This window comes from Coregonus lavaretus, assembly GCF_964263955.1.
Source record: "Coregonus lavaretus genome assembly, chromosome: 29".
Classification (NCBI taxonomy): Eukaryota; Metazoa; Chordata; class Actinopteri; order Salmoniformes; family Salmonidae; genus Coregonus; species Coregonus lavaretus.
In genome coordinates this window covers 10,018,473-10,030,514 of record NC_140016.1, presented here as the reverse complement: position 1 = coordinate 10,030,514, position 12,042 = coordinate 10,018,473, and the positions used below count along the sequence as shown (strand labels likewise).

At 42.2% G+C, this 12,042-nt stretch overlaps 1 protein-coding gene across 1 annotated transcript; it reads left to right on the top strand.

Annotated features, from left to right (window-relative positions):
• Nucleotides 1–4,728: 4,728 nt before the first annotated feature.
• On the top strand, nt 4,729–11,712 carry LOC311105339 (ubiquitin-conjugating enzyme E2 D2). The gene is made up of 7 exons (XM_084147459.1): nt 4,729–5,180; nt 6,655–6,718; nt 8,255–8,286; nt 8,448–8,525; nt 8,768–8,873; nt 9,146–9,239; nt 10,608–11,712. The coding sequence occupies exons 1-7, from the start codon at nt 5,157–5,159 to the stop codon at nt 10,651–10,653; spliced, it is 444 nt and encodes a 147-aa protein (XP_084003585.1). The 5' UTR covers nt 4,729–5,156; the 3' UTR covers nt 10,654–11,712.
• The last annotated feature ends 330 nt before the right edge of the window (nt 11,713–12,042 follow it).

The following is a 12,042-nucleotide window of genomic DNA, read 5'->3' as shown; positions in this document are numbered from 1 at the left end:
GTATATAGTAGCCATGTTATTTTTACTCATTATTGTTATTCGTTCTTCACTGTATATTTATTCCTTGTGTCACTATTTATACAGTGAGGGAACAAAGTATTTGATCCCCTACTGATTTTGTACGTTTGCCCACTGACAAAGACATGATCAGTCTATAATTTTAATGGTAGGTTTATTTGAACAGTGAGAGACAGAATAACAACAAAAAAATCCAGAAAAACGCATGTAAAAAATGTGATAAATTGATTTGCATTTTAATGAGGGAAATAAGTATTTGACCCCTCTGCAAAACATGATTTAGTACTTGGTGGCAAAACCCTTGTTGGCAATCACAGAGGTCAGACGTTTCTTGTAGTTGGCCACCAGGTTTGCACACATCTCAGAAGGGATTTTGTCCCACTCCTCTTTGCAGATCTTCTCCAAGTCATTAAGGTTTCGAGGCTGACGTTTGGCAACTCGAACCTTCAGCTCCCTCCACAGATTTTCTATGGGATTAAGGTCTGGAGACTGGCTAGGCCACTCCAGGACCTTAATGTGCTTCTTCTTGAGGCACTCCTTTGTTGCCTTGGCCGTGTGTTTTGGGTCATTGTCATGCTGGAATACCCATCCACGACCCATTTTCAATGTCCTGGCTGAGGGAAGGAGGTTCTCACCGAAGATTTGACGGTACATGGCCCCGTCCAATGTCCCTTTGATGCGGTGAAGTTGTCCTGTCCCCTTAGCAGAAAAACACCCCCAAAGCGTAATATTTCCACCTCCATGTTTGACGGTGGGGATGGTGTTCTTGGGGTCATAGGCAGCATTCCTCCTCCTCTAAACACGGCGAGTTGAGTTGATGCCAAAGACCTCTATTTTGGTCTCATCTGACCACAACACTTTCAACCAGTTCTCCTCTGAATCATTCAGATGTTCATTGGCAAACTTCAGACGGCCCTGTATACAGTGGGGAAAAAAAGTATTTAGTCAGCCACCAATTGTGCAAGTTCTCCCGCTTAAAAAGATGAGAGAGGCCTGTAATTTTCATCATAGGTACACGTCAACTATGACAGACAAAATGAGAAAAAAAATCCAGAAAATCACATTGTAGGATTTTTTATGAATTTATTTGCAAATTATGGTGGAAAATAAGTATTTGGTCAATAACAAAAGTTTCTCCATACTTTGTTATATACCCTTTGTTGGCAATGACACAGGTCAAACGTTTTCTGTAAGTCTTCACAAGGTTTTCACACACTGTTGCTGGTATTTTGGCCCATTCCTCCATGCAGATCTCCTCTAGAGCAGTGATGTTTTGGGGCTGTCGCTGGGCAACACGGACTTTCAACTCCCTCCAAAGATTTTCTATGGGGTTGAGATCTGGAGACTGGCTAGGCCACTCCAGGACCTTGAAATGCTTCTTACAAAGCCACTCCTTCGTTGCCCGGGCTGTGTGTTTGGGATCATCATGCTGAAAGATCCAGCCACGTTTCATCTTCAATGCCCTTGCTGATGGAAGGAGGTTTTCACTCAAAATCTCACGATACATGGCCCCATTCATTCTTTCCTTTACACGGATCAGTCGTCCTGGTCCCTTTGCAGAAAAACAGCCCCAAAGCATGATGTTTCCACCCCCATGCTTCACAGTAGGTATGGTGTTCTTTGGATGCAACTCAGCATTCTTTGTCCCCCAAACACGACGAGTTGAGTTTTTACCAAAAAGTTATATTTTGGTTTCATCTGACCATATGACATTCTCCCAATCCTCTTCTGGATCATCCAAATGCACTCTAGCAAACTTCAGATGGGCCTGGACATGTACTGGCTTAAGCAGGGGGACACGTCTGGCACTGCAGGATCTGAGTCCCTGGCAGCGTTGTGTGTTACTGATGGTAGGCTTTGTTACTTTGGTCCCAGCTCTCTGCAGGTCATTCACTAGGTCCCCCCGTGTGGTTCTGGGATTTTTGCTCACCGTTCTTGTGATCATTTTGACCCCACGGGGTGAGATCTTGCGTGGAGCCCCAGATCGAGGGAGATTATCAGTGGTCTTGTATGTCTTCCATTTCCTAATAATTGCTCCCACAGTTGATTTCTTCAAACCAAGCTGCTTACCTATTGCAGATTCAGTCTTCCCAGCCTGGTGCAGGTCTACAATTGTGTTTCTGGTGTCCTTTGACAGCTCTTTGGTCTTGGCCATAGTGGAGTTTGGAGTGTGACTGTTTGAGGTTGTGGACAGGTGTCTTTTATACTGATAACAAGTTCAAACAGGTGCCATTAATACAGGTAACGAGTGGAGGACAGAGGAGCCTCTTAAAGAAGAAGTTACAGGTCTGTGAGAGCCAGAAATCTTGCTTGTTTGTAGGTGACCAAATACTTATTTTCCACCATAATTTGCAAATAAATTCATAAAAAATCCTACAATGTGATTTTCTGGATTTTTTCTCCTAAATTTGTCTGTCATAGTTGACGTGTACCTATGATGAAAATTACAGGCCTCTCTCATCTTTTTAAGTGGGAGAACTTGCACAATTGGTGGCTGACTAAATACTTTTTTTCCCCACTGTATGTGCTTTCTTGAGCAGGGGGACCTTGCGGGCGCTGCAGGATTGCAGTCCTTCACGGCGTAGTGTGTTACCAATTGTTTTCTTGGTGACTATGGTCCCAGCTGCCTTGAGATCATTGACAAGATCCTCCCTCCTCATGATCATTGCAACTCCACGAGGTGAGATCTTGCATGGAGCCCCAGGCAGAGGGAGATTGACAGGTCTTTTGTGTTTCTTCCATTTGCGAATAATCGCACCAACTGTTGTCACCTTCTCACCAAGCTGCTTGGCGATGGTCTTGTAGCCCATTCCAGCCTTGTGTAGGTCTACAATCTTGTCCCTGACATCCTTGGAGAGCTCTTTGGTCTTGGCCATGGTGGAGAGTTTGGAATCTGATTGATTGATCGCTTCTGTGGACAGGTGTCTTTTATACAGGTAACAAGCTGAGATTAGGAGCACTCCCTTTAAGAGTGTGCTCCTAATCTCAGCTCGTTACCTGTATAAAAGACACCTGTCCACAGAAGCGATCAATCAATCAGATTCCAAACTCTCCACCATGGCGAAATCTTTCTGATTGAGAGGGGGTCAAATACTTATTTCCCTAATTAAAATGCAAATCAATTTATAACATTTTTGACATGTGTTTTTCTGGATTTTTTTGTTGTTATTCTGTCTCTCACTGTTCAAATAAACCTACCATTAAAATTATAGACTGATCATTTCTTTGTCAGTGGGCAAACGTACAAAATCAGCAGGGGATCAAATACTTTTTTCCCTCACTGTATATATATATATATATATATATATATATATATATATATTTTGTTATCTTTAACTCTGCATTGTTGGAAAATGACCAATAAGTAAGCATTTCACTTTTAGTCTACACCTTTTGCTTACGAAGAATGTGACAGCTAAAATTGTATTTGATAAATGAATTAAGCGATAAGGCCCGAGGAGGTGTGGTATATGGCCATTATACCACAGCTAAGTGCTGTTCTTAAGCACGACGCAACCCAGCCGTTAGCCGTGGTATATTGGCCATATACCACAACCCCCCGAGGTGCCTTATTGCTATTATAAACTGGTTACCAACGTAATTAGAACAGTACAAATAATTTTTGGGTCATACCCCTGGTATAAGGTCTGATATGGACAATGCAAATAGTCTGGGTAGCCATGATTAGCTGTTCAGGAGTCTTATGGCTTGGGGGTGGAAGCTGTTAAGAAGCCTTTTGGACCTAGACTTGGTGCTCCGGTACCGCTTGCCGTGTGGTAGCAGAGAGAAAAGTCTATGACTAGGGAGTCTTTGACAATTTTTAGGGCCTTCCTCTGACACCGTCTGGTATAGAGGTCCTGGATGGCAGGAAGCTTGGCCCCAGTGATGTACTGGGCCGTACGCACTACCCTCTGTAGTGCCTTGCAGTCAGAGGCCGAGCAGTTGCCATACCAGGTGGTGATGCAACCAGTCAGGATGCTCTCGATGGTGCAGCTGTAGAACTGTTTGAGGATCTGAGAACCCATGCCAAATCTTTTCAGTCTCCTGAGGGGGAATAGGCTTTGTTGTGCCCTCTTCACGACTGTCTTGGTGTGTTTGGACCATGATAGTTTGTTGGTGATGTGGACACCAAGGAACTTGAAGCTCTCAACCTGTTCCACTACAGCCCATTGATGAGAATGGGGGCGTGCTCAGTCCTCTTATTTTTTTATTGTTATTATTTTTGTTTGTTTTGTAATTTTTTTATATGTATATTTTCCTGTAGTCCACAATTAGGCTGCTTTCCAAATAGGTCAAGGTCTATATTGTTCATGTGAAAAATGAATTAAAGATAAGTCAAAACAGACACAAACAGTGCATTGGTAAAGAGCTAAATGCTGAATATTTGACCTCCTATTCATCCTCTGTAAAATTGTATTTAGGGTGAAGTGGAGTGCTCACTGCTCCCATCAGCTATAATTTGACACTACATTCTCGCGATAAGAACCTCGAATAATACTTATATCCCTCCGCGCTTAAAACGCTTTACCCTGGAATATGTGTTTTATTATTTAACTGTCCCGTATAAATGTCGTGTAATAACCCATATACATAATCAGAAATCATCTAAACGATTTACTTGATTGTGGTGTGTCCAAACCCTTTTTATTGCAACTCATTTACTGTGAGATGTTTTAAACCATTTCCTAGGCTCTATCATGAGCTCGCAACAGTGCAAAATATATGCATGAAAGCCATTTTGGCTCGAATCATTCATGCGAACTATTAATATCCTGTCGCTTGTCGAGAGCCGAAATGACGTCAAATGCACCGCAATGTTGTCGGCGGGCAATCTATGGGGCTGAAACATCAGTGATGGATGCGCATGTAGGCGGAAGGGTTCCTACAAACAGCGCAGAGTGAGTGGTTTGGTAGCGGCTGCAGCAGGAGGAAGGACGGTGGTTCTACCCCTAGTATCTTTCAGTTTAGCCAGAAAATTATATCGGTGGGCCCATTTTGATAACAATTGATTATTTGAGTATTAGACCAAGGTATTATTAGAGATATATTTTGAAGAATTTCCCTCCGGACAGAGACGGGAACCGCCATTTTAATCGAGTATAACACGTTTTCGGTGACGGCAGCGCTAGCACAACACAATGGCTCTGAAAAGAATTCACAAGGTAAGAAGGAAGTCAACGACAAGGCCCAATGTTTCGCAGTTACAATAAATAAACGATATATTTGAATGTTGTCTTGTAGATGTCACCTGAATGATGTCGGTATTACATGTTGTGGGTTTAAAAGCTTGTTATCCACGGAGGTACGGCTAATGCTGGGCTGACGGCGTGAACCAATGCGCCTCGTTCGGCGTTCGATCAACATTTTGGGCCTCCACCTTTTACTACCAGCCTGCCAACTAACGTTAGCTAACTAACTTGGCTAGTCATTTTGTTATCTTTATCCAGAGGAGATCAGTTTATTTTACATCTTTAATATCGTATAATCCAAAACAACTGGTTTACATAATAGTCGTTAGCTAGCAAACGGCTTCTTTAGTTTGCTAGCTAGCTAACTAGTACCATGGCTAATGCAGTCGGCTACTAGTTAGCTTGCTAGTTAGTAACTAGCCAGCTAAATATATGTACCGGTATTTACACATTTACACAAATTCACTAATCACTTAGCTAGCTACCTAATTAGGTGCTAGCTTGTTAGGTTACGGATGGCATATTTTGCCCTAACTATCTAAAACAGTTTTCTAGCCTTCCACTCCGTTGTAATTTGACATATTAGTGTCAAATTGGGCCCCTACGAGTAACGGTAACAAACTGTCCAGATAACAAGATGAGTTATACATTTTTTCTCATGTCAGCTAACTACATAATGGAGCTAGCTAGCAAACCAGTAAGTTGGATGTTACCTAGATGTATCACGAGATGGGCCTTTTTTTGGGGGACATGTTATTGTCTTCACTCATAATAGTAATCGAGCCAGAAAGCGTGGCAGTTAGCTAACATTTGGGCATTGTTAACCAGCTAAAGCTACGGATTCATTACTTTTGGTAGTCATGTTGACAAAAGATAGCTAGCCGTGTAGGTCCCAGGCAATCCCAGTAGTAGCTTCCATGACGTTGACTTAACTCATATCATGGTTATGATCTCAGGTTGTCACTTGGGAAATATTTTTTTTGTTATGTAACTTTTAGTGAGTTCATTTTCGATTACCAAAGCTCAGTAGAATGAAACTTTGTGAGATCAGGCAGTTAAATCTAACAATGTTTTACAGTTTTTAGGTGAACTCCTGTTACCTGTTTTGTATCTGTTGTAAACTCTGATGTCACATTACTAGTGAAGACATGATTTGTAGAGACAGCGAGGTGTGTTAGGGCCAGTAACCAAAAGGTCGCTGGTTCGAATCCCTGAGCCGACTAGGCTGAAGAATCTGTTGATAAAGGCACTTAACCCTAATTGCTCCTGTAAGTTGCGCTGGAGCCTCTGCTAAATGACTGAAATGTAACGGTATTGAACAGTCCAATTTGGATTGTTCAATAGATTAATAGAATGTGATTGACATGATGAGCATTTGGCTGCCCTTTTGCAGACAAGTACATTCAACTAGTATTGCCATTGCTAACCACTTATATTCTCCTCTCAGGAGTTGAATGACTTGGCACGGGACCCACCAGCCCAGTGTTCTGCAGGACCAGTAGGAGATGACAGTAAGTAGTTCCTCATCAGGCAACCCAACAATACATGTCAGTTATTGCTTTTGTTCTGACATCCTGTTCAACATTTTAGGCTTCCTCAGCTTTCCACATGATTTGTAACAAACAAGTAGGTTAGATGCAGATAATCCATAATTTTTCTGAAATGTGTTGAGTCTGGTTTATCAGGAAAATCTCTCAACCAACCAGAACCACAGAGTATCTGGACTGCTTATCTCAAAATGATTACCTTGGTGCCACATTACGTTTGTTCTAGAATCTACAGGCTCAGTGAAATGCCTTCCCTTTAAATCAGTTTCACTTTTGGTATTGGGTCAGGTACCAGGAAGTCTGTGCTAACTTACCTATGGTTCCAGTAAGGCAGGTGACGTAAGACGTCCGTCATACAGGAGCAGCATGTCGCTCTGTAACTGCCTTACCATACCTGACCTAACCTGGACACCATTGATACTAGATTATGTTATTAATTGATTGGTCGGATTGCAAATGTTCCCCTGTATCTTACAAATTACCCCCCAAAAACATTTTTTTTACAGTGAGATTTATTTAGCTTATTGTGTGGAATGAACACCGAGTTTGTGAACATGACCACTGCAACCCCTTCTATCAAGCATACACGAGAGCATCATTGAACATACTTCTGATGTTCTGAAGTCCCTCTTGTAGGCAAATGTCTAAGATTACATAGTGATTCAAAGCCATTAACAAACTGAGTGATTCACCTAGACTAGTGTCAAATGCCATCTGATATCTGTCAAATTGCTGCTAAATGTCTTCTCATGGAATACAGTGATGAAACAAATTGGCTTATCGTACCAGTCTTGTCTCTAGAAAACTAAGTGATTCCCCTGTTTTGTCTGCCTGCTTGAGAATCACTAGCTCTCAACCACTCTCCGGCAACCATCTGATCTGGTATATACTGCCCTGTGCTCTCTGTGATGTGCACAGCTAGACTAGTTGTTGTTTTGAAAGGAAAATGTGACGAATTTGAGCTTTGTCACCCTTGTCCACAAATTGTTTTGGGCTTATAACATCCCAGATAGGCTAGAGTAGCAACCTGGGTCTTCCCAAGAAAATGGTTGTCTAATGGTCCTAAAAACTCTGTTCTCTTATTCCTTATAGATTTGAACAAATGTCTGCATTATGCCTCAGGGTGGTATTGGTGCCTTTGTTTAAAATGTTCTGAAGTTCTAGTTAGTTCTCTTTTAGTTGAGAGCTTTGCATTCAGTCTTATCTTTAGATGGCATTCGGCCACTCCCCTGAGTTTTTAGGATGGATTACGTCAGCAATATAACATTTGCTTGAATTCAAATATCCATTTGCTTAACTACTGCACTGACATCATGATATTACATCAATCCATTTTTATACTGCTGGAATGGTATTCTAAATCTTATAGAATGAATATCCAGCCCCATTCTGGACTTTGCCTCAGCCTGACTTCATAGCATTCATACTCACACTCTCGCTACATCTGACTGACTACATCTGACTGACTACACCTGACGGTTTCACTTCTCTGTTTTTCAGTGTTTCACTGGCAAGCCACGATAATGGGACCTGTAAGTACTGTGACGACAATCCCTCTACCATAAATATTAGCTTATATTATTTTCTATAGGACAGTGTTTCTCACTGTGATTAAATGATACTAAAGACCGGTGAAGCTCTGCTAAGGTTGACTTGATACCAATAGTGCTGAATCTTCTACTCTCTCTAACAGAACGACAGTCCTTATCAGGGTGGGGTATTCTTCCTGACCATTCACTTTCCCACAGACTACCCCTTCAAACCGCCAAAGGTGAGCCAGAAATGTGTGTGTGACACTGAAGTGACATCCACTTATCATAGTTACTCATACACACCTGCACACACATGCATTTGTTTCTGCATGTTTTCTCTGTGATGGCCGTGACATGTTTTCTCTGTGATGGCCGTGACATGTTTTCTCTGTGATGCTCCTTTTCTGTACCTGTCATCTATTTTAGTTATTTCTTCCTCAATTCAACCACGTCTGTTCTGTTTGTTTCTCTGTGTGTGCAGGTTGCGTTTACCACAAGAATCTACCACCCAAATATCAACAGCAACGGCAGCATCTGTCTCGACATCCTGCGATCACAGTGGTCTCCCGCCCTCACCATCTCCAAAGGTACATAGTAGAATACACCGTACAATAGAGTAGAGGGAAGATGTGAATAAAACCATTTGTTTTTATGTCACTGTAAGACCTTAAAATATGAATATGTCTTCTTTGCTGTTTGTTTTGTAACCTGTCTGTTGGGGTACCTGAGTGACTGACTGAACTTCCTCCTGTTTTTCTGTTGTTTTGTCACAGTAACTGCCTAACTCATTTATGTTCAGCTCTCCTTACCTTAGTCCTTAGCCGAACCATAAACATTGAACCTTGATGTCTTCCCTTAGTTCTCCTGTCAATCTGCTCTCTGCTGTGCGACCCAAACCCGGACGACCCCTTAGTACCGGAGATCGCCCGCATCTACAAGACGGACAGGGAAAAGTGAGTAACTAACTAAAGCTCTTGCTTCAGAGGATGGTGTACTATAGGAGGGCATAAAACCTCTTGAGTCCATGTGGTTAAACATAGGATTATTTTGTTAGATCCTTTGGATAATCCTCTGGGTATATGTCTGTATGCTACAACTGTTGAATGTGTTTGCGTATCCACATATATACTGAACAGAAATATAAACGCAACAATTTTGAAGATTTTACTGAGTTACAGTTCATGTAAGGAAATAAGTCAATCAAAATAAATTCATTAGGCCCTAATCTATGGATTTCACACGAATGGGTATACAGTTAGCATCTGTTGGTCACAGATACCTTAAAAAAAAAAAAAAAGTAGGGGCGTGGATCAGAACCAGTCGGTGTCTGGTGTGACCACCATTTGCCTCATGCAGCGAGACACATCTCCTTCGTATAGAGTTGATTGTGGAATGTTGTCCCACTCCTCTTCAATGGCTGTGCGAAGTTGCTGGATATTGGCGGGAACTGGAACATGCTGTCGTACACGTCGATCCAGAGCATCCCAAACATGCTCAATGGGTGACATGTCTGGTGTGTGTATGCAGGCCATGGAAGAACTGGGAAATGTTCAGCTTCCAGGAATTGTTTACAGATCCTTGCGACATGGGGTTGTGCATTATCATGCTGAAACATGAGGTGATGGCAGCGGATGAATGGCACGACAATGGGCCTCAGGATCTCGTCACGGTATCTCTGTGCATTCGAATTGCCATCGATAAAATGCAATTGTTTTCGTTGTCCGTAGCTTATGCCTGCCCATACCATAACCCTACCGCCACCATAGGGCACTCTATTAACGTCGCCATACACATGGTCTGCGGTTGTGAGGTCGGTTGAATGTCCTGCCAGATTCTCTAAAACGATGTTGAAGGTGACTTATGGTAGAGAAATGAACATTCCATTCTCTGGCAACAGCTCTGGTGGACATTCCTGCAGTCAGCATGCCAATTGCACGCTCCCTCAACTTGAGACATCTGTGGAATTGTGTTGTGACACAACTGCACATTTTAGTGGCCTTTTATTGTCCCCAGCACAAGGTGCACCTGTAATGATCATGCTGTTTAATCAGCTTCTTGATATGCCACACGTGTCAGCTGGATGGATTATCTTGGCAAAGGAGATATGCTCACTAACAAGGACGTAAACTAATTTGTGCACAATTTGAGAGAATAAAGTTTTTTTTGCGTATGGAACATTTCTGGGATCTTTTATTTCAGCTCATGAAACATGGGACCAACACTTTACATGTTGCGTTTTATATTTTTGTTCAAGGTATTAATCTGGACACTTACTGTATTCATGAACAAGAAACTAACTCTCTTTTTCTCTTTGCTTCCAGGTACAACAGAATAGCTCGGGAATGGACACAAAAGTATGCAATGTAGTGTTGGAGTAGAATCATGGCAAAACCACCTCTACAGCCAAGGTTAGGGGAGCTTTGAAAGTAAAGAGAGAAAAGTTACAACGGATCTTGTTGGTTTCCATTGGAGTGCTTTCTTTGAGCCATGCCTCCCCTTAACCAGAGCACCTGTAAACTCCCTCTTTCCTGTCCTTACCCCTTTACGACCAATCCTCCGCCTCTCCACCCCACTTAACCTGGCAGCCATGGTGTACATATTCTCAAACTGCAATCGTACCCCCCCCCCCCCCCCCTTGCGCTCCTCTCACCCCCACCCCGCACTCCCCTCCTTATTCCTGATCATATTTCTGATGCAGGCTGGGCTACTCCTCTAAACCCCTGATGTTCCCCATAGGGCCCTGCCTGCGCCCTCACTCCAAATGTTCTTGACTCTAAAAGCATTCCTTATCTGTATGACTAGGGGACTGTTCTATATCTTTTTTTGGGAGGGAAGGGTCTGAAATTGAAGGATTTTTACACTCTGTACCTTGTTTTGTCTCCTGATATCCCAGCTATATAGACGTGATTTCAGGAACGCTTTTCACATGTTGAGTCGAGGGCACTCGTGTATTTTGTATAATTGCAAAGGAGTTATTTTAAAATCATAACAGGCTATAAAATGGAAAACTGTATGGCCTTCTGGTCTGTTTCTCTTGAATTATATGAAAGGACTTGAATTGATCCACTCTCCCCCACTATTGCCATAAACCAAGATTGTTTCCTTGCACAGACATACCCCCCCCCCTTTCGCCAAGACCACCACCTTCGTTACATTCAGAACCTGGAGGTTTTTGGACCAGTTATTTAAAGAAAGTTTTCTTAGTTTAACCTGTGTTTTATTATTTCCCTATAACTCTTAGGTTGCGTTTTTGCTATTGTTGAAATTGGAGGCTAACATCTTCAGGCTGTGGGGCTGGCTTGGGCTCTGGGTGTGAGGACAAAATGCTCCTCACACAAACAAACTCTGTATATTGAATTACCTGAGAGGCTCTTTGAGCTTTGTGTGTTGATTAAACTGTGTAATAAAAACCATGACTCAAGCGTCCACTTGAGTTTCAAACATCAATGGCTGGAGAGATGGATGGATGGAGGACAAAGTGTTGTTCAGCTACTGGTTTTGACCCTGTCATTCAGTTGTTTTCCCCAGCTAAGTTAAAAGGGCATATTTAGGGCTACCAACTCTGTGGCACTAATATGTAAATCATCTAAAACCTTGGCTCTGGGGAATAGCACTTAAATGCCATAAAATGTTACTTTACCACTGGCCTTTACAAGTATCTGCCTGTCAATGCATTGAATCACATCTTAAATAATAGATTGCACATAGAATGAAGAGGTGATAAATAAGTTAAATCATTTTTATGATTACCCAATT

Excerpts from the sequence above, each read along its gene's own strand:
- LOC311105339 (XM_084147459.1), top strand. The coding sequence starts at position 5,157 with ATGGCTCTGAAAAGAATTCACAAG. Across the intron at positions 6,719-8,254 it reads AGGACCAGTAGGAGATGACA|TGTTTCACTGGCAAGCCACG; the intron begins GTAAGTAGTTCC and ends TCTGTTTTTCAG. Across the intron at positions 8,526-8,767 it reads ACCCCTTCAAACCGCCAAAG|GTTGCGTTTACCACAAGAAT; the intron begins GTGAGCCAGAAA and ends CTGTGTGTGCAG.